The following is a 20,110-nucleotide window of genomic DNA, read 5'->3' as shown; positions in this document are numbered from 1 at the left end:
CTTGCATGGAGCCTGCTTCTCCCTCTGCTTGTGTCTCTGCCTCTGTGTGTGTGTGTGTCTCATGAATAAATAAATAAAAACTTAAAAAAAAAAAAAAGGTTATAAAAGTATGTAAGGAGAGTCGTCCTGTTGCTGCTTTTCAGCATGGGTAGACTATACAGATCCCTCAATCACTTTTCTGGTTAGAGCTGATAGGACACAATTCATCTGGATCACTCACGTATAGAGTGGTTGGCAAGTTCCCAGGGGGTCTGTCTTAGGGGACACTCACTTCCATTAAAGCAGTGTTACTGAGTCTTGTCTACTTTTTAGGTCTCTTTGACAGTCCTCCGGGGTCAGATGATGCAAAGCTTATTGATATATTTTATCCGGGAGATCAGCAGTCTGTGACCTTTGGAACCAAGTCAAGAGTAGGAATGGGTGGTATGGAAGCCAAGGTAAGGGTGTGATGCTCTTACTGTCCATAACAGATATAATACCAAACAGTATTTTACCCTTTTTACTTCTGTGAGTGTTTGGGGGTTAATGATTACAATACTAAGCACATACATACTTAAATATGCACACATCTAAATGTGGGTTTAATGTGTATTGTATAACAATGTTTAGTCATGTCTATGTATGTATTCTCTTTACTAATGTTACATAGTACATTCATGTGTAAACTTGTCAAGGGCAAGGTCTATATATTTTTCATAATTCATAAGTCCTCTAATGTTATCACTCAAACATTTCTTTCCTTTTTTTTATAGATTTAAAAAAAAAATTTAAGTAATCTGTATGCCCAACATGGGATTCAAACTCTCAACCCTGAGATTAAGAGTCTCACAGTTCAATGACTGAGGCAGCCAGGCATCCCAGCTCAAATATGCCTTATGAAGTCTTTCAGAAATTCTTCTCTCCCTTAAGTTATTCTAAGAAGCAATACCCTTAAGATAGGGAATCATATGTGGCAATGGCAGAAACCTACAAAAGAGATAAACAAAAGCTAAAAGAACTCAGGATCAGACTCTGGTCAAACACCAAGCTGGACACTAAGTTGAGGCAAGTAGGTCAAATGTAGAACTTAGGAGTTCCAGAACTAGAGAGTCTTGGAACAGCATAGAGGGCAGATTGGCTTATCATTAGGTAGCATGTGCTGAAGTTGGGCTGGAGAGAGTGCACAGGCTGAGTGTTTTCAGAGCTTCCGAGCTATTCGAAACATTCCTTCAGGGCAGCCCCGGTGGCGCAGCGGTTTAGCAGCGGTTTAGCGCCGCCTGCAGCCCAGGGCGTGATCTGGAGACCCTGGATCGAGTCCCATGTCAGGCTCTCTGCATGGAGCCTGCTTCTCCCTCTGCCTGTGTCTCTGCCTCTCTCTCTCTCTCTCTCTCTCTCTCTCTCTCTCTCTGCATCTCTATGAATAAATAAATAAAATCTTTTAAAAAAAGAAAGAAAGAAACATTCCTTCAATTGTTCAATACCACATTGTATTCTCTTTTTGCAAGTTTAAAGGATGACGAGACCTGCAAAGATCTGAATCTCATGTTGGGATCTAACCTCTCCTATTAGGTGAAAGCAGCCCTCTGGGCTTTGCAAGGTGGCACTTCTGTGGTTATTGCCAACGGAACCCACCCAAAGGTGTCTGGGCATGTCATCACAGACATCGTGGAGGGGAAGAAAGTTGGCACCTTCTTTTCTGAAGTAAAGCCTGCAGGTAAGTAATTCTTCATAGAGTCCCATGATATATGGATGATAGGTAGCCATACCATGGCTAGATGAGACTATAGACTGAGTTCTTCTCTAGGAATAGAGATCACAAAATCAGTGTGTTGATGTTATGAATTATGGAATTGTTTCAAACATTCTTTGGAAAATTGGAATTTGCTTTGCTTTTGTAAAATTTAGCTAACCTGCCCAACTAGGCTCCCTGTTTTCTCAGAAACCAATAAGTTAAAGACTATAAGCATCCATTTTTTTTTTTTTAAGATTTTATTTGTTCATGAGAGACGGACAGAGAGAGAGAGAGAGAGGCAGAGACACAGGCAGAGGGAGAAGCAGGCTCCATGCAGGGAGCCTGACATGGAACTCGATCGTGGGTCTCCAGGATCACATCCTGGGCTGAAGGCGGTGCTAAACTGCTAAGCCACCCAGGCTGCCCAAGCATCCATTTTCTTAAGAAACATTTGCTTAGGCCCATGCTGGATGCCCAGAGGTGCAAAGATGCATAAGACATGGTATGTACACTCAATTATTCACAAAGATAGAATTGCCCTATAATCTACATTCAGAAATGCAAACATATTAGAGAATATAAGCCAAAGTGGAATTGAAAGAACTCTACAAGACGTAAATTGTATTGTCTACTTCAGAAATATAAACGAGTGGGACACCTGGGTGGCTCAGTGGTTGAGCATTTGCCTTGGACTCAGGGCGTGATCCCAGGATAAAGTCCCATATCAGGCTCCCTGCATGGAGCCTGCTTCTCCCTCTGCCTATGTCTCTGCTTCTCTCTCTGTGTCTCATGAATAAATAAATAAAAACCCTTAAAAAAAAAAAAAAGAAATACAGACAAGTTTGTTTTATTTATGCCTGAGTTGTCTTGTATATTCTTTTGCCATTTTATTGGTCTGAGTGACCTGTGGGAAACAGGCACACCAAAACACTGAGCATCTGTTCTTTGTACATGCTGAGGTAGCTGTCCATGATCTGATATTTGCAAATATTCTTATAGGTCCTACTGTTGAGCAACAGGGAGAAATGGCTCGATCAGGAGGAAGGATGTTGGCCACTTTGGAACCTGAACAGGTAGTAATCCTAACATAATTTTGTTGATTTTTCAGAGTGAGTCATGCTGTGAATCAAGGGTGACTCCTCCTTCATTCCTCGTGTCCCCACAGAGTTATTCTAGTTATTCTGCCTTTTTTCTTTCTCCAAATTTTATTTTCCCTTTTGTCTTTGTAGCCTGAGGCTAAGGTAGCTTTTCATCACTATGTTGTTTTGATCAAAAACATCATGAAAATGATGAGGCCAAAGAGGTTCACTAATCCTATTATATATCAGGCATGGAAATATAGGAAAACTGCTTAACTGAATCACCTAACGAACCCATTAGATGCAAACTCAAGAGCCTGCTCTCAGATAAGAGTCCTGCCCATAGTGAAGTGGCAGACACGAGTCCAAAAATGCAAGGCAGTCAGGTGGAAGCTGGGGATTGGCTTCTCAAGGCTTGTGTTGTTAAGGATGGATTTGAGAGTGGTGTATTTAGGTTTTTTCTAGGAAGTATTTTGGCCTGAGAAAGAAGAGAATTTAAAATAACTACAAGTAGAGAAAGGAAAGCAAGGGAAGAGCTTAGCTTATCTCTTAAACCACTTCCTTTGCTCCTTCATTGATCATACAGATTTGCCACACTTCTTAATCTAGGTAGGTAAGTAAGGATTGGGATCTCTTCAAGCATCCAGGACTGGGTGTTCTTCCTTCAGCTGAATTCATTTAATAAATAATCGTGTAAAAGAAAACCTACCTGGGAAGTAAACTATATAGCGATATTGAGTATACAGAGATGGGGATATATCATGCTGATTCAAAATGCTTGCCCCCTTCTTGGGGACAGATATTGTCATTCATTGGGGAGATTAGTAGTGAGAGAAGAAGGAAAAATGAGGAGAGCCTAGGTGGTGGAGAATGACAGGAAGTAAGGAGATTTCAGTCAGTAGTGACATTGGATTTAGGAGCAAGACCTGACTCATTCAGAGGAGTAGATTTAAAAGTATGCTGTGCATTCTTCTTGGATTAATGTGTTTACTTGTTTAACGTTTTACCTTTCTTCCTAGAGAGCAGAGATTATCCATCATCTGGCTGATCTGTTGACAGACCAACGTGATGAGATCCTGTTAGCCAACAAAAAAGACATGGAAGAGGCAGAAGGTAGAGAGACCAAGTGATTTGGAGTCTGTTGTGAAGGATTTTGTTCTGGTTTTGTTCTTTGTTTTACTAATAATTCTGGTATCAAAGTGTGCCTAAAGACAAGATTGTTATAGAAGAAATCATACACTTATTTTTATTAAGAGTTGCTTGCCAGTATTCATTGGGCTTTTTCAAATTACACATACCATCTCCAGCTCCTTTCCCAAATACTCTAGTACAGCCCTCCATAGGGCTTTTTCTGTAGCTACAAGTCATGAGCCATGGATACTATGGCAGTTTCAGGACAAAAAAAGAAAAGATTGAGCACCCCATCGTTTTGGACATTACCCAAATAGCAGCTGACACTTACTGAGGCCTTTCTATGTTGCCAGTTGTCATGCTAAAGGTTTTACAGACAAAATTTCATTTTATCTTTACAACATGGTATCTTTGAGTTAGCTGCTATTTATTATCCCTATTTTATAGAGGAGGAAACTGAAGCACAAACAAATTGTCATATGCCTAAAACCATATGGCTAGTTACAGATCCAGGATTCAAACCCATATGGACTGTGCATATAAAATAGCTGTGTAAGTAGTTTGTGGGGCCTGTGATGAAAGGTAGTTTCTCTTATAGTTAATCAGTGCGCAGTCTGCCAAGGGCTGACAGCAGATGCCATCCACAAATGCCTCTGAGGTACAGATAGTTGGGTGAGTGACGTGGCCGAATTCACACTGCAGGCAGCTAACTAGGTAGAGTCAGGTCAGCCCTCAGTCTTTCTCTTCTTCATAATTTTTTAAATTTCCACCCTAAAAAGTGGGAGGGTGATTTTATTGGGTTTAGAGTTCTTTCTCTTGAATAAATGTACCCTGAATTAAACAGCCAGATTAGTGGTGTTCCCTTCAAAGAAACCTTGCAAGGCTCATCAATATTATTTTGATTTCTTAAAACACTTTGAGTATTGCTTTGGAGCTTCCTTTACAGTTTACATCTGGTCTTTTGAATTTTTGCAGTATTGGAAAGTCATAAAATAGATTTTCAAAAGTGGAAGAAATCTTTGATGATAATCTTATCCAGTTCTTTAATGGAATTAAGATCCACTGAGGTTAAAGGTTTTGCTCAAGGTCACACAACTAATTGTTGGCAGACCTCTGACTTAGGATCCTAGTTATAGTTCTTTGGAAATTTGTAAGAACACACAGTGGCTTAAAAACAAAGTCCTGGGTTTACATGAGCATGGTGGTCCCCTCTGACTTGGTAAGCCCATTTCAGGAAATGTATCCTAAGACACTATTTCAAGGGGATGCCTGGGTGGCCTAGCGGTTAAGTGTCTGCTTTCAGCTCAGCGCGTGATCCTAGAGTCCCAGGATCGAGTCCCAATCAGGCTTTCTGCATGGAGCTTGCTTTTCCCTCTGCCTTTGTTTCTGCCTCTGTCTGTGTGTCTCTTATGAATAAATAAATAAAATCCTTTAAAAAAAAAAATAATTTCAAGAAGAGAAAACTGCTCTGTACATAAAAATTCTTGGAGCAGGGTTATTACCCTGAAACCTGCGAACAACCTCAGTATTTAATAACATACTTCTGGTTAAGTATATTAAGCTGTATCAAATCAGTGGAATATTTAGCAGTAATTACAACAGTTTTGGCAATATAGAAAATACGCATGCATTGTGAGGTGGAAAATTGGAATGTAACATTTAACACACTGTTCAAAACTTGATTTTAACGCACAGGGAAAAGTAAAGTATTGATTTAATTGGTTGATAAAATGATTTAACTTTTTTCTTAATATTGGTTCCTCCCCTCCTAAGTAGAAAACTTATTATTTTACCTTGGTTGATATGACTATAAAAAAGAAAGAGGAATTTTTCATCATCACATTCCAACATTAACCATAGTAATGATTTGTGTTATAGGATTCCAGATGATTTTCCTTGTGTATACATGTGTGTTATTATGAATGTGTGTGTGTGTATGTAGAGAGAACCACACCATGCAAATGGTTGTATTTAAATTCAAAGAAAATGCTGTATATGAACTTACATGTAAGTTTTTATTTCTGAAGAAAACATGATTCTTGCTTCTGATCATAAAAATAAGTTAGTCATTAGAAAAAATTAAAATAATGCAGAAAGATAGAAATCATCACCAGACATCTCCCTGTGCACATGCATATATGCAACATTTGATAAATAAGATTTTATCATGCATGCTTTTTCATAACTTTGCCTTTTTCAGCTTTCTATATCAGTATATATAGATAAATTATTTGTAATAACTGCATTATAGCTCATTGTTTAAATTTTTAAGTTGAATTTGATTTTTTCTATTGTAAAAATGCTGTGACAACTATCCTTATTACATGCAAGTTTGCTAATGCAAAATGACAAATTCTGGGAACTGAAATTGCTGGCACAGTGGGTATGGGTATACATGCCTTTTCCTGATGAATATCTTGCCAGAAGCCCCCTAGAAAAGCTGTAGCAGTGGCATGGCATTGTCTTCTCAAGGTCCCTAAGTTCATGTCTATTCCTAAAACAGTGCCATGTGTTCAGTAAAGCGGCTGCAGTCTACCCATAGCGGCTCCTTTATCATGTGTTCTTCACACATCTTTAGGGAGACTCGCAGCTCCTCTGCTGAAACGCTTAAGCCTCTCCACGTCTAAATTGAACAGCCTGGCCATCGGTCTGCGACAAATTGCAGCCTCCTCACAGGATAGTGTGGGACGTGTTTTGCGCCGAACCCGAATTGCCAAGAACTTGGAACTAGAACAAGTGACTGTCCCAATTGGAGTCCTGCTAGTCATCTTTGAGTCCCGCCCTGACTGTCTGCCCCAGGTATGTGCCTGCCATTGGAGTGTGGGAAGAATGTGTTTTCAGGACTCGAAATAAGTCTCCCAAAGATAGTTTTCTTTTTTTTTAGTAAAAAAGTCTTGTTATTTCCTTTCCCAAAGATAATTTTTGAGATTTTTCAGGTTTTTTTTTTAATTTTTATTTTTTTTATTTATTTATGAGAGACAGAGAGAGAGAGAGAGAGAGAGAGAGAGGCAGAGACACAGGCAGAGGGAGAAGCAGGCTTCATGCAGGGAGCCCGATGCAGGACTTGATCCAGGGTCTCCAGGATCACACCTTGGGCTGAAGGCACTAAACCACTGAGCCACCCGGGCCGCCCACAGGTTATTCTTAAAGTAATTATGTTACTGATTCTTTCAGTGATTCTAAAGTAGGTATTCATATGTACATTTTACAGTTGAAGAAACTGAAACTTATAGAAGTTACTATTCCTGTCATGGTAGAACCCTAATCTGCTTTTAGGAATGGGTCCATGATATTTCTCTGCTTCCTTTCATCCATACTAGCTGATACTTCACATGGAGAAAGGTTTCTTCTTTAGCCAACTACAGCTAAGGTTCCTCTCCTAGGATCTTAATTCTGGATGGCATCACAGATTCCATGAATTCTTTTTTTTTTTTTTTTTTTTAAGATTTTTAAAATTTATTCATGAGAAACACAGAGAGGCAGAGACATAGGCAGAGGGAGAAGCAGGCTTCCTGCGGGGAGCCTGATGGTGGGACTCCATCCTGGGACTCACTCTCGGTATCCCAGGATCACACCCTGAAAGCCAAAAGCAGACACTCAACCACTGAGCCACTCGGGCATCCCAGAATCCATGAATTATTAAACTTGTATGCAATACTGTGTAGAGAAGGTTTACATTTTATAAGGAGTCCATGAGCAATAAGAACAAAAAAGGATTCAGAACTAATCAAGGGATCCCTGGGTGGCTTAGCGGTTTAGCGCATGCCTTCAGCCCAGGGCATGATCCTGGAGTCCTGGGATCGAGTCCCACATTGGGCTCCCTGCATGGAGCCTGCTTCTCTCTCTGCCTGTGTCTCTGCCTCTCTCTCTCTGTTTCTCATGAATAAATAAATAAATAAATAAAATCTTTTAAAAAAAACTAATCAAGATTAACATGTTCAGGCAAGGTTTTTTAGTAAAGTTTCTTTTATTACATTATAAAAATGGGAAAATTTTCATTCATCCCAAAAACATTCAGAAAGTTAAGCTTTAGGTCTTGGATGATCAGGTCAGTGTCATTAGCTCTTTGCTGTAAGAGGATAACTAACCCTCCTGGGTGGCCTGCTTTTCACTGGATTATCTCTGCAAAGAGATTTGTGACCAAAGGGGGCAGTGTGCTAGCACCAGCCAGGGCCTGAGGACAGACCCTGATGTTTTGGGAGTCCTTGATAAACAGCATGGTTTTAGGTCATGTCAGGAAATATTCATCACAAAGTGTTTCAGTCTCCTAGGTTCACCCTATGTTCCTTGCTTGTGCTTCTTTCCCAGCAGTCTCTGCCACAGCTTGTCCAGGGGGTGGCAGGAAGTCTAGTCTTCTCCAGGTTCTCAGCACCAGGCAGTTAGAGTTCTCAGAACAGTTGCGGGGCCAGAATAGGAAGTGGCTGGAGATGCTACTCAGTCTCAGCCAGAGGCAGCTGAGCTGCCTGTCCCCAACCATGGCCAAAGTGGGGAGAGGGCCATGTGATGCTGGCCCCTTAGGTTACTTTGCTTAATGGTGCTGAGCAAGCCGTATAGTTTAGTTCCTGAGATTGGGTGCTTTGGCCCTGGAGTCAAGGCCTCTAGCCCTGCCAGTTATAAGCTATGTGACTTTGGGGAGTCATCAACTTCTCTGGGCTTTGGTGTCCTTACCTGTAAAGCAGGGGGTACAACAAGCATTTAATTCACTGGAATGTCGTGAGCCTTAAACAGATTAGACCTTATAAAGTGATTAGCACAGTCCTTGGCATAGGTGGAGTGCTCAGTGTTCAGTGAGTGCTAACTTACTACTTTTTCCCTTTGGCTCACTGCTCTCCCATTTGATCTGCAGGTGGCAGCCTTGGCTATTGCGAGTGGTAATGGCTTGTTACTCAAAGGAGGAAAGGAGGCCACACACAGCAATCGGATTCTTCACCTTTTGGCCCAAGAGGCCCTCTCAATCCACGGAGTCAAAGAGGCCATACAGCTGGTAGGTCCTTGCTAATGAGCCAAATCAGGCTCAGAGGGGTCTGGTCAGGTGTTTGGATGTTTGAAGCAAAGCTTAGGTCACCTAAAGCCAAGCTACTTCCACAGGCAAACTTGACGGGAACAGAAGCAGGTCCTGTGCACCTCCTGACACTGGACAATGCCAGAGGCTTCCTTGACCCAGGTGGGTCTTTAGTGGCTTGGGAAGGCCACTGTCATACAGCTGTGTCCTAGCGCTGTGATTTACAAGAATGCCTATTAGCCCTTCATTCTTAGGGCACATTCACCTAGAGTATGAGGTCAGGGTTCTGCTCACTAACAGTGATTTAGGGCAAGTCAGATGAAACAAATGTTATGAAACCATCATGCAACATGTGAGTATGAGGTCATGTTATTATCATTATTGTTATCGTGCCTCTTATTTTAACCATCGTCTCACTTTCTTCAATTGACAACTGGAGTCTCTGAACTAGACAGTACTAGCCAGAGTTTACCGAGACCTGCTGTGGGCAAGGCACTTTCCATTCGTTACCTCATTTAGTCCTCAAAACAACCATAGCAGGAAGATACCATTAGTATTAGGGAAAAAATAGGCTGAATACTAAAAGTAACTCACCTAAAATCACACAGTCTGTGGTAAAGTTTAGATTTGAAGCTCAGGTGACTCCAGATCCTTCTCTTTCTCCGAGGCCTACTTATTCCGACATTCCAGGATTATTGGCTGCTGGGACAGTGTCTATAAACCCGCTGCTTTACATGCTCACTGATAAGAATTGGGTTTTTTTTCTTATGGCAACATAGGGGGTGGAAAGGGCACAGATTTTAGGGATTCAAATCCCAGCTCTAACACATCCTCGCTTAATTAGACAGGTTTCCTCCCAGCCCTCTTCCTACTGCTGTATAACATCCATGCATTAAGTAGACAAGTATTGGCAGCCCTGGTGGCTCAGCGGTTTAAGCGCCGCCTTCAGTCCAGGGCATGATCCTGCAGACCCGGGATCAAGTCCCACATCAGGCTCCCCGCATGGAGCCTGCTTCTCCCTCTGCCTGTGTCTCTGCCTCTCTCTCTGTGTGTCTCTCATGAATAAATAAATAAAATCTTTAAAAAAAAAAAAAGTAGACAATATTATGTGAACAACTCTATGACTTTTTTCCATGCATCGGTGTACACATATACGTACTGCCAGCCATATCCAGCTGTGGAGTATTTGCAGCATCCCAGATGGCTCCTGTGCCTTTCCTGATCAGTATGCCCCACCCCACTACCAGGTGGCCACTTCTATACTTCTTTCACATTCAATCTATTTTGCTTGTTTTTGAACTTAATTATAAATGGAATCATACAAAATACACCATACAAATTGTGTTGCATTTTTTGTTCATCTTTATGTCTGTGAAGGTGATTCACTTCGTTACCTCCAGCAGTCATTTTTTTCTTATGACCACATGGTGTTCCATTTACATGTATATGCTATAGTTTATCCTTTCTTCTGTTGGCCAGCTTTTGGACTGTCTCCAGGTTTGGGCTACACAGAATAAAGTTGCTATGAATGTTATTGTACATATGTATTTGCATTTCTGTTGTAAGTAACCTGACAAATGGGTGAAATTACAAATCAGGAGAGAAAACAGCCATCACCTCAGTGTTCTGACACCAGCACTTCATTCCAGAGTAGAGGTGATCAGCAGCACTTGTGGAGAACCATGACTCCCTAGCAAGACCCAGCCTATCTTTAAGGCTATGATTGGAGAAGCCGCAGAACAGTACTTCCTTTGTGATCCTCTGAGCCGGGCATAATCTGTATCTCCTCTAACTTCCAGAGATAGCACTTGGTACTTCTCCTGACTTTTTTTTTTTTTTTTAAGATTTATTTATTTATTTATTTACTCATGATAGACACAGAGAGAGAGAGAGGCAGAGACACAGGAGGAGGGAGAAGCAGGCTCCATGCCGGAATCCCGACGTGAGACTCGATCCCGGGACTCCAGGATCACACCCTGGGCCAAAGGCAGGCGCTAAACCACTGAGCCACCCAGGGATCCCCTCCTCCTGACATTTTGAAAATTACCTGCTTTGAGTTATAGCTTGTTGTCTTCTAGTCCTGTTTTCCCTACTAGACTTGGAGCTCTTTGAGGGCTGGAACCATGTTCTGCCTGTTTTGTAATGCAGAGCACAGCATTTAATATATAGTATTTGGTAAGCATTTGCTAGATGACTTTTCAATTCCCATGATACCAGGAGCTTAATCTTGTTTTTGGAAGTGCCTGATTTGTCATAGTGCCTGATTTAGTTGTTCGGAGATACAGATATTTATCTATAAAAGGAGTACTGCTACTATGTATTTCAAAAGAGGCAGACATATAGGCAGAGGGAGAAGCAGGCTCCTCCCCATGGGGAATCCCGAAGCAGGACCTAATCCCAGGACCCCAGGATCATGACCTGAGCCAAAGGCAGATGTTCAACCACTGAGCAACCCCAGATGCCCCAGTCAGATGTGATTTTTGTTTTTATTCTATACCCCTTCAGGTGAATACCAGAGAAGAAGTGGAAGATCTTTGTCGCCTAGACAAAATGATAGATCTGATCATTCCACGTGGCTCTTCCCAGCTGGTCAGAGATATCCAGAAGGCTGCTAAGGGAATTCCGGTGATGGGGCACAGTGAGGGGATCTGCCACATGTATGTGGATTCAGAAGCCAGCGTCGATAAAGTCACCAGACTGGGTGAGCCAGATGGGGCCCCTGCCGTATGCAGATGAGATATTTATCAGATGCTCTGTGGCTTGGGAGCATGTTACTAGAAACAGTTCTTTGTCTTCCTTCTTTCAGTCCGAGACTCTAAATGTGAATATCCAGCTGCCTGTAATGCTTTGGAGACTCTGTTAATCCACCGAGATCTGCTGAGAACACCATTATTTGACCAGATCATTGACATGCTGAGAGTAGAACAGGTATGACAAGTCCCAGGATTCCTACATCACTTCCTGTCTTCCATTTGGAGATTTAGAAGCCTGTGGGATTAGACTAGGAGCAGCTGCCATACCATTTAAGGCAATTTTAGAAGCAGTATTTTTTAGCATGTACTGTGTACAGAGTTCTGTGCTAAATACATAGAGAATAAGACATATTCCTGCCTTCTCACAGTCCAGTAGATGGAAGAAACCCATACTCAAATAGCTGTATTACAAAGTGGAATGTGGTAAGTGCTAAGAGAGGTCAAAGATAAGACAGATCACTGAATGTTTCTGGAATCATTGTATTCAAGCAGCATAGTTTAAAGTTTGTTTCTGAACACATTCCTGTTTGGATTTGATTTGAAAAGATTGTGCAGAAATGTTTTCTTTTTTTTTAAGATTTTATTTATTCATGAGAGACACAGAGAGAGGCAGAGACATAGGCAGAGGGAGAAGCAGGCTTCATGCAGGGAGCCTGATGTGGGACTCGATCCTGGAACCCCGGGATCACATCCTGAGGCAAACAGATGCTCAACTGCTGAGCCACCCAGGCATCCCCAGAACTGTTTTCAAACCAGAAATTTGTATGTGTCTACCTCTCCACCAGTGTCTTCAGCTACCAGTATTAATGTACTTAATACAGTAATATTTGGGAGTCAACAGTTTGTATAATGTTCTCTCTGGATTATCTTAACTACCATTTCATTGAGGTTATAAAAACCAGTGCCAGTAAGTTTCAGACAAATGTATGCTCCAGCTTAAATTAATAACTGCAAAAAATAAAAAAGGGATGCCTTTATTCTCATCAATAAATGAATTAAATCTTTTTTTTTTTTTTTTAAAGATACTCTCCAGGCAAAAATGGACAATCTTAAGTTTTCTGGCATAATGTAAGCTTTAATATCTGATGTCATGGCACCCTTTCATAATTATATAAATAAGCATAGCATTTGGAGAAAGCAACTACTGGACTTGGTTGCTGTGACCCTGTGTGTGTCTCTTCCCTTCATCCTTTCACTGGAAAGGAAGGCTCCAGTCAGCTTAAAAATGGTCACGGTCCCAAAGAGAACTGCAAGGATTATTTTGAAAATGAAAATGTACCCCACACAGTAAAATGGAGTGAAATCACATGATGATTCATGTTTGAGGCCTTCCTTGACACTGTTGGCTTGTGTGATTGGGCACATGTGTATGCCAAACACCACACTGGACTGGACTAGACAAGAGGAAGACTTTCCTTTAGCCAGGAATAAACCACCTAATCCTGCTTCAGATAAATCCATGATATCTGTAGTTATTCTCAAGAGTGCCTTGAAATTCCTTAAATCAAAATCAGTCAGTATGTGTACTTAATGCAACTCCTTTGTGTTGCATGTCAGGGTGACTTGTCCAGAGCTAAGGCTTGGGAATGGGTTTCCTATCCCTGAGGAATATAGTTGGACCCCAAGCATGGAGGGAGCAGGGTCCCAGGTAGAAAGGCCTCAGGAACATTGAGAACAGGACAGACAACCGCTTGTAACTTGAGCAAAAGCAAGAGCTTGGTCCCAAAACATCAAGGCGTGAATGCAGCCCTGGAGAGGTCTTAGATAATGAAGCCTTCGTGAGATCAGACTTGTGACGGGGGCCTCAGTGGCCAGCCTCCGATTCTTAAATTCCTCCAGCCAGGAGCAGGGGATTAGTACCAGAGTCTTTTGGTGAGCTGAGCCTAGAGGTGGGCCTGGCTACCAACCAAATACTCTTTAACTCTGAAGCACACGTAGGACTTCTCTGGAGGGAAGGGAGTAGTAATGAATATGAGCCCTCTCCCTCTTTCCATGTGAGTCCATGCCTGGGTCCCATATGCAGGGGATAGGATTTCTGTAGTCAGGTGTTCATTTTAATAAGATACCAGCAGTAAGGGCTTATGTTGATAGCCTGTTAAATGCCTTCAATGTCCTTAGCATTCAAAGGTTTCCTGCTCAAATACTGCTTCAGTTTTCCTGAGGGCCCATTGCTGGCAAGTGGCCAGTCAGCATTTTTAAAAGCAGAGCATCCTGGAGTGTGGTGGGCTGCTTCTAAAAGGAAAGCAGGGCTGGTTTAATCATCCATGCCATAGCAGCTACAGGCTCCTTAACTTTGGGCTCATCTGGATGTTTGGTCCTAGAGGAAGAAGTGCTAGTTGACTTAATGCTGTTATGTTTATATTGTCACCCCTCAATTTCCTCTGTTCCAGGTGAAAATTCATGCAGGCCCCAAGTTTGCCTCCTATCTGACCTTCAGCCCCTCTGAAGTGAAGTCCCTCCGAACAGAATATGGGGACCTGGAATTGTGCATTGAAGTGGTGGACAGTGTCCAGGAGGCCATCGACCACATCCACAAGTACGGGAGCTCACACACAGATGTCATCGTCACGGAGAACGGTCAGTGTGCACATGCATACATGCTTGAGGAATCTGGTGCCTGCTTTTTCCATCCTGGTCCCTATGGGATCCTGCTCCTCTCAGCCCCTCCAGCAGCAGGAAAACGTAGTCTGAATAGACTAATGATAATGCCTGATGTTGGTTGTATTTGCAGCTTTGCTGAGTTCTCTCGCATCTGCTACCTCAATGTATTGTCACAGCGGCCCCAGGGGAGGAGGCAGGGAAGAGATGATTAGCTACACTCTGGAGATGACTCACTCTGTGTCACAGGGATTACCATTTAATCCAGACAACTGTCTCTCCAGGTTTTGGAAATCAACCCATTTACAGCTGAGGAAACCCAGGCTCAGGAGGTTAAGGGAAGAAGCAGCTCTCCACACACATTCATTCACTGCACAGATACATATCCAGAGAGACCTGAGGTGTCAGGCACTGGAGGCCCAGCAGAAAAGGCAGCCAGCACAGCCTCTCAGGGGACCTGCAGTTGGTTTATTAGGGAATCACAACACAACCAATAATAATAGCTAACATTTATTGAGCACTTATGTGTACTAGACTCTGGGGTGAGTACTCTATGGATGTCAAGTCCTTTCATCTTCACACAACCCTGTGAGTGAGGTAATATTGTCAGTCCCCATTTTGCTCAGGCACAGAGAGGTTCATAAACCTGTCCATAGTCACCCAGCTAGTGGGCATGGAATTTGAATTCAGACTTAGGCATTCTGGCTCCAGAGCCTTACAAAGAGATAGTATAGTCAGGCCATTGCAACATCAAGGGTCTACGTACAGGGGGAGATCCAGATTCCAACCCAGTCTTTCCCAGGCACCTACTCTTTCTACAACAGGGACTGATGAAGCTGGTTGGCCTTCTTCCTCATCAGAGTTTTTACAAGTTTGCATGTTTAATATATGGGGAAGCTCTTCAGGGGCCTGGGCCCAGCCCTGGTCAGTCACCAGTGCATGACTGGAAGGAGGGATATTTCCTGTGGGTCACCCTAATTCAGTTTCTTCCCTTTTTACTGCAGAAAAAACAGCGGAGTTCTTTCTCCAGCATGTAGATAGTGCCTGTGTGTTCTGGAACGCCAGCACTCGCTTCTCTGATGGCTACCGCTTTGGGCTGGGTAAGGATTGTGGTCGTGAAAGAAAGGGGTTCCATTGTGAATTACTGTGTGGTCCAAGGAGCATGGTGAGGAAGGAGGAAACACCTGTCCTTTGAAGTCACATGCTTGATTAAGATAAAAGGGAAGAATTGTGGGAGGGCATTTGATGAGAGAGAATCCTAAGAACAACCACGAGCCAGGAGAAGTTCTGTGCTCTAAGCATTTTGCATATTAAGAAGGTAGGTACTTGTTTTTCGTTTTCATAGACGTTTGAGATTCAGGAAGTGAAGTATCTTGCCCAAAGTCCCCCAGCTGTCTCTCAGATTCAAACTTATACTTAAGTCCAAAGCCTGAGTTGCTCCCACTACAGTGTGGGCAGACCATAACATGTCTGTGTGCACACATTGTGACAGGCGTACATGCCGAGGTCCCTTGAGGACACTGCTCTTTGCAGACTCACTCCTTCAGAGAGACACAGCCAGGTTACCTGAGAGGAGGAATTCCCCTTGAGGACTGAACAAAAAGTTTTAATACGTATGCTGGGCTTAAATTAGCATCAGAAACAAACAGGAACCCCAGAGGTGCACGGTTTATTTCTAAAGTACACCTTTGAAATAAAAAGCTTCAGAAAAACACCCTTTAAAAAAAAAAGCAGGGACGTATGGGTGGCTCAGTGGTTGAGTGTCTGCCTTTGGCCCAGGGTGTGATCCTGGAGTCCTGGGATCGAGTCCTGCGTCGGGCTCCCTGCATGGAGCCTGCTTCTCCCTTTGCCCATGTCTCTGCCTCTCTTGCTGTGTCTCTCGTGAATAAATAAATAAAATCTTAAAAAAAAAAAAAGGCAAGAAAGAAAGACACCCTTCTCCCCTTTCATCATTAGAAATAAAATCTTCAAGGGCACCTGGCTGGCTCAGGTGGAACATACAACTCTTGGTCTCAGGGTTGTGGGTTTGAGCCCCATGTTGGGTGTAGAGATTACTTAAAAATAAAATCTTTAAAAAGAAGAAAGAAAAGAAAAGAAAGAAAATCTCCATTCCCCAGTATAGAGATTTTTCAGACAGTCTCTGGTTTTCAGAGGTACCATTATACAGAGTACCAATAGGCATTTAGGACACATCTGAGAATTATTTAAAACCACTTAAGACATTTTAATCCCTCTGAACTTTGGAATAGATCTACGTAGAGAATAGTTCTCACTAAGTTACTAAAGGTTGTTAAAGAGAATTTTACTGTTATTCTTAGTCATTAGACTCTACTATTAGTTGCCTGTTTGTGTTATATTGGGATTTTGGTTTAATTGTCACATCACTTGCATTGATTTTTGACTTCCATGTTGTTGAAAAAGAAATAGTATATTTTGAAGCGTTGAGGTGCCCAGTTTTCTTTTCTTTTTTTTTTTTTATTTTTATTTTTTATTTATTTATGATAGTCACACAGAATGAGAGAGAGAGGCAGAGACACAGGCAGAGGGAGAAGCAGGCTCCATGCTGGGAGCCCGACGGGGGACTCGATCCTGGGACTCCATTGACTACTCCATTGTCTTTCCGTTGCCTGCTCAGAGCAAATGCTCAAACTCTTGTTTGTTTGTTTTTTGTTTTTGTTTTTGTTTTTTTTTGCTCACTCTTGTTCTCTTATGCAGTGAATTAATAACAGTGGCAGATGATGTTTATTGAGCATTTACATATTCCCAGCACTGTGCTAAGTATACCATATACATTGTCTCACTTAATTCTCTATGATGGGTAATATTCATTTTGGGTACTATTCATTTTCTCATTTTTCCAAATGAACTGAAGCACAAGGGATGGTTTGGGCATGTGCCCAAAGTCAAGTGGTCCCTATGCTATTAAACCAGATTTAGGATCTAGTAGTCACACTCTCCTTGCCAACCACTACTTCCCAGCTCATTCCCACTCAGGCCTCTGCCCCTGCTGGTCTCTTGCCTGTAGTGCTTTTCTGCCTGCCACCTCCACTGGCCGGCTCCTTGTCATCGTTCAGCTTTAAGAGGAAAGGCACTTCCTCAGGGAAGCTCCCTCTAACTACTCTACTGGTGTGGTGGCCACCCTAGCCATGCAGTCTGTCACAGCACCCATCCCTGCACTCCTATCACCACATGAAATTATTTGCTGAACTCTTCTTCGGCTGCCTTGCCCACAAAAGTATGGGCTCCAAGAAAATATGCCTTCACATTAATTATTTACCACTGCCTCCCCAGGGTCCAGCATGGTGTCTCTTACACAGTATGTACTCAGTAAAGTTGTGTTGGAAAAGGGAACCTTGCCTTCACTGTATACCATGCAGAATACCCAGCCAGACCCAGGAAAGCCCCTCATGCCCTGAATCTAAGCTTAGAGCAAGAGGGAAGGAGAATGAGCATGTATTCAGTAACTGTCTAAGGAGAACCTATGTGCTAAGAATCCTGGGAGATACTGAGAACATGTCTGGGATTTAGAGAACACTTGAGATGAAACTTTTTAAAAATTTTATTTATTCATGAAAGACACAGAGAGAGGCAGAGACATAGGCAGAGGTAGAAGCAGGCTCCCCGCAAGGACCCCAGTGTGGGACTCTATCCCAGATCTTGGGAAGCCAAAGGCAAACGCTCAACCACTGAGCCACCCAGGAGTCCTGAGATGAAACTTTTATACTAGACATTGCTGTATACCTCAGAAAATGCCCAAATGTCAAATTTTTTTTAAAAAAAGATTTATTCACAAGAAATAGAGGCAGAGACATAGGCAGAGGGAGGAGAAACAGGCTCCATGCAGAAAGCCTGATACAGGACTCAATCCTGGGACTCCAGGATCACATGCTGAGCCAAAGGAAGACAAAATGCTCAAGCACTGAGCCACCCAGGTGTCCCCAAAGGTCAAATTATGATACACAGTCTAGACACTAAGCAGATATTAGAACAGCACTGCTAGTATTGTCAAAAATGCATTTGTTATAAAAGTGTACAAGAGATCCCACACATTGTGTTTCATTGTGGGGAGGCAGGGCTTGTGATTCATAGCAACTGGGGTGCACATTGATGGGGGACCATGGAACTCATGCTGATCTGGGGAGAATGGAGCAGGAATGGGCAGGGTGAGAGGGTGTCAGACAGGGAGAAGGGAGAGATGTGGGTCTGGTGGGTGGACAGGAGGCAGAGGCTGGGAAAAGCCACATCCTCATCTGTGCTTTTTCTCAGGAGCTGAAGTGGGCATCAGCACATCGAGAATCCACGCACGGGGACCAGTAGGACTAGAGGGACTTCTCACTACTAAGTGGCTTCTGCGAGGACAGGACCATGTGGTCTCAGATTTCTCAGAGCATGGAAGTTTAAAATACCTTCACGAGAACCTCCCTGTGCCTCAGAGAAACACCAACTGAAAGCATTCCAAGAAGAGCCGGGAAAGATTCAGGAGGTCTTCACAGTTAAGCGTGTCTTAAGAATCTCAGGGGATGAGCCAGGTCTCATCTCCTACTTCCTGGAAGGGTCTGCCTCTTAGGAAGTGCACCTAGATGCTTCTGTTTGGCTCTACTAGTCTTGGTAATGTGCAGATTCCAATTCACTTTCTCTTTTTAAGTTAGAAAATAATCACCGTGAATGGGGACTTTGCTTAATTGCTGCAGTTAGGGACTTTGCTTCACGTGGTCTAGTTCCCTTCATGATGGAAACAAACAGATGCAGTTTCTCCACATAAAAGGCAGTGGGAAAATCATGGCCACTTTTACCTTTTTATCGCCTCAATGAGGTAACGTCTCCCCTGACACTGGGTTGGCACCAGACCCCATCACACCTAATATGTCTTTCCACATTTTATCTCTCTATGCTCACACTCATCTTCAAAGAGGAAAGGTTTGGAATTTAGAAGAGAGGCAGCTCTTCTTTTTCGCATTCTCATCAGAAACAGTTGCAAAAGAGAACTGAATCTTTTCCACTGGGAAGATGGACCTTTTATATTTATTGTGGAGTAAATATAAAGCAACATTCCAATTGCTTGCACATCTCTGGACCCAGAAGATTAGGCATTACTGGGGATGCAGTTGGAACCTGGAGCTGCGAGTCCCAAGATGAAGATTCTACAGCAATTATGCTTGAAATTTTTATATAAATTATTTTGTCCTCCTACCCTTTCCCTTCAAAACAAAAATTAGAGGGTTATTTTAATACTTTGGATTCTTCCCCCTTTTTGAGAAATAAAGTTCTTATGAAAAGCCTCTGTGGATGGTTAAAAGTCTGCACCCTCACTTGTCCTGGCCCTCTTCCTCTGTTCTCCCTGTGGCCCTCACACCTGCTTTTACACACTGACTCTTCTCTGGAAGTTGTTTGGAGAGAGTGTGTTGGCTGGATGTGTCAGGGAGGTCGCACAGGCAGATCCCAGGGGATAGAGCCCCAGGAGCATAGGGAGCCGAAGCATGCAGTGTGAAGTCGGTGGGTGTGTATAGCACGAGCATGCCGCCATTATGCCAGGTCCACAGAGCATCCACATGGACAGCCATGGCCCCAGCCGACATCCTTAGTCCACTTTGGAAGACCCTCCCTCCCTCCATATAGCTCCTGTTACAGGGTCCCTGGTGGCTGACAGTCTCATTTGAAAGCTTTCCTGTCTCATGGGGGCCCTTCCAAAGAAATAAGCACTCACTCACATACTGCATCCTATCCTCTGAGGATGTTTTATGAGCCCAAGAATTATGGTGTCGTGTGGAACATGTTCCCAGGCTGGCTCCAAACTGTACTTCTCATCTAGACCCTTACATGGTCTGGCAAGCCACCC

At 42.9% G+C, this 20,110-nt stretch overlaps 1 protein-coding gene across 2 annotated transcripts in view; it reads left to right on the top strand.

The window, feature by feature from the left end:
- The window catches only part of ALDH18A1 (aldehyde dehydrogenase 18 family member A1), a 46,686-nt gene extending 27,133 nt beyond the window's left edge, over positions 1–19,553 (top strand). For both annotated transcript variants that reach the window (XM_055300611.1, XM_055300610.1), the window contains exons 8-18: positions 313–437; positions 1,549–1,693; positions 2,711–2,784; positions 3,810–3,903; positions 6,500–6,720; positions 8,768–8,905; positions 11,429–11,624; positions 11,730–11,851; positions 14,067–14,253; positions 15,279–15,374; positions 18,541–19,553. In XM_055300611.1, coding sequence (XP_055156586.1) covers positions 313–437; positions 1,549–1,693; positions 2,711–2,784; positions 3,810–3,903; positions 6,500–6,720; positions 8,768–8,905; positions 11,429–11,624; positions 11,730–11,851; positions 14,067–14,253; positions 15,279–15,374; positions 18,541–18,722 — 1,580 coding nt within the window. In that variant the 3' untranslated portion in view covers positions 18,723–19,553. The remainder of the gene's footprint in view (positions 1–312; positions 438–1,548; positions 1,694–2,710; positions 2,785–3,809; positions 3,904–6,499; positions 6,721–8,767; positions 8,906–11,428; positions 11,625–11,729; positions 11,852–14,066; positions 14,254–15,278; positions 15,375–18,540) is intronic.
- Positions 19,554–20,110: the final 557 nt, after the last annotated feature.

This window comes from Nyctereutes procyonoides, unplaced genomic scaffold (assembly GCF_905146905.1).
Source record: "Nyctereutes procyonoides isolate TBG_1078 unplaced genomic scaffold, NYPRO_anot_genome, whole genome shotgun sequence".
NCBI lineage: Eukaryota > Metazoa > Chordata > Mammalia > Carnivora > Canidae > Nyctereutes > Nyctereutes procyonoides.
The sequence above is the reverse complement of the archived record's forward strand: the minus strand, read 5'-3'. Positions and strand labels throughout refer to the sequence as shown.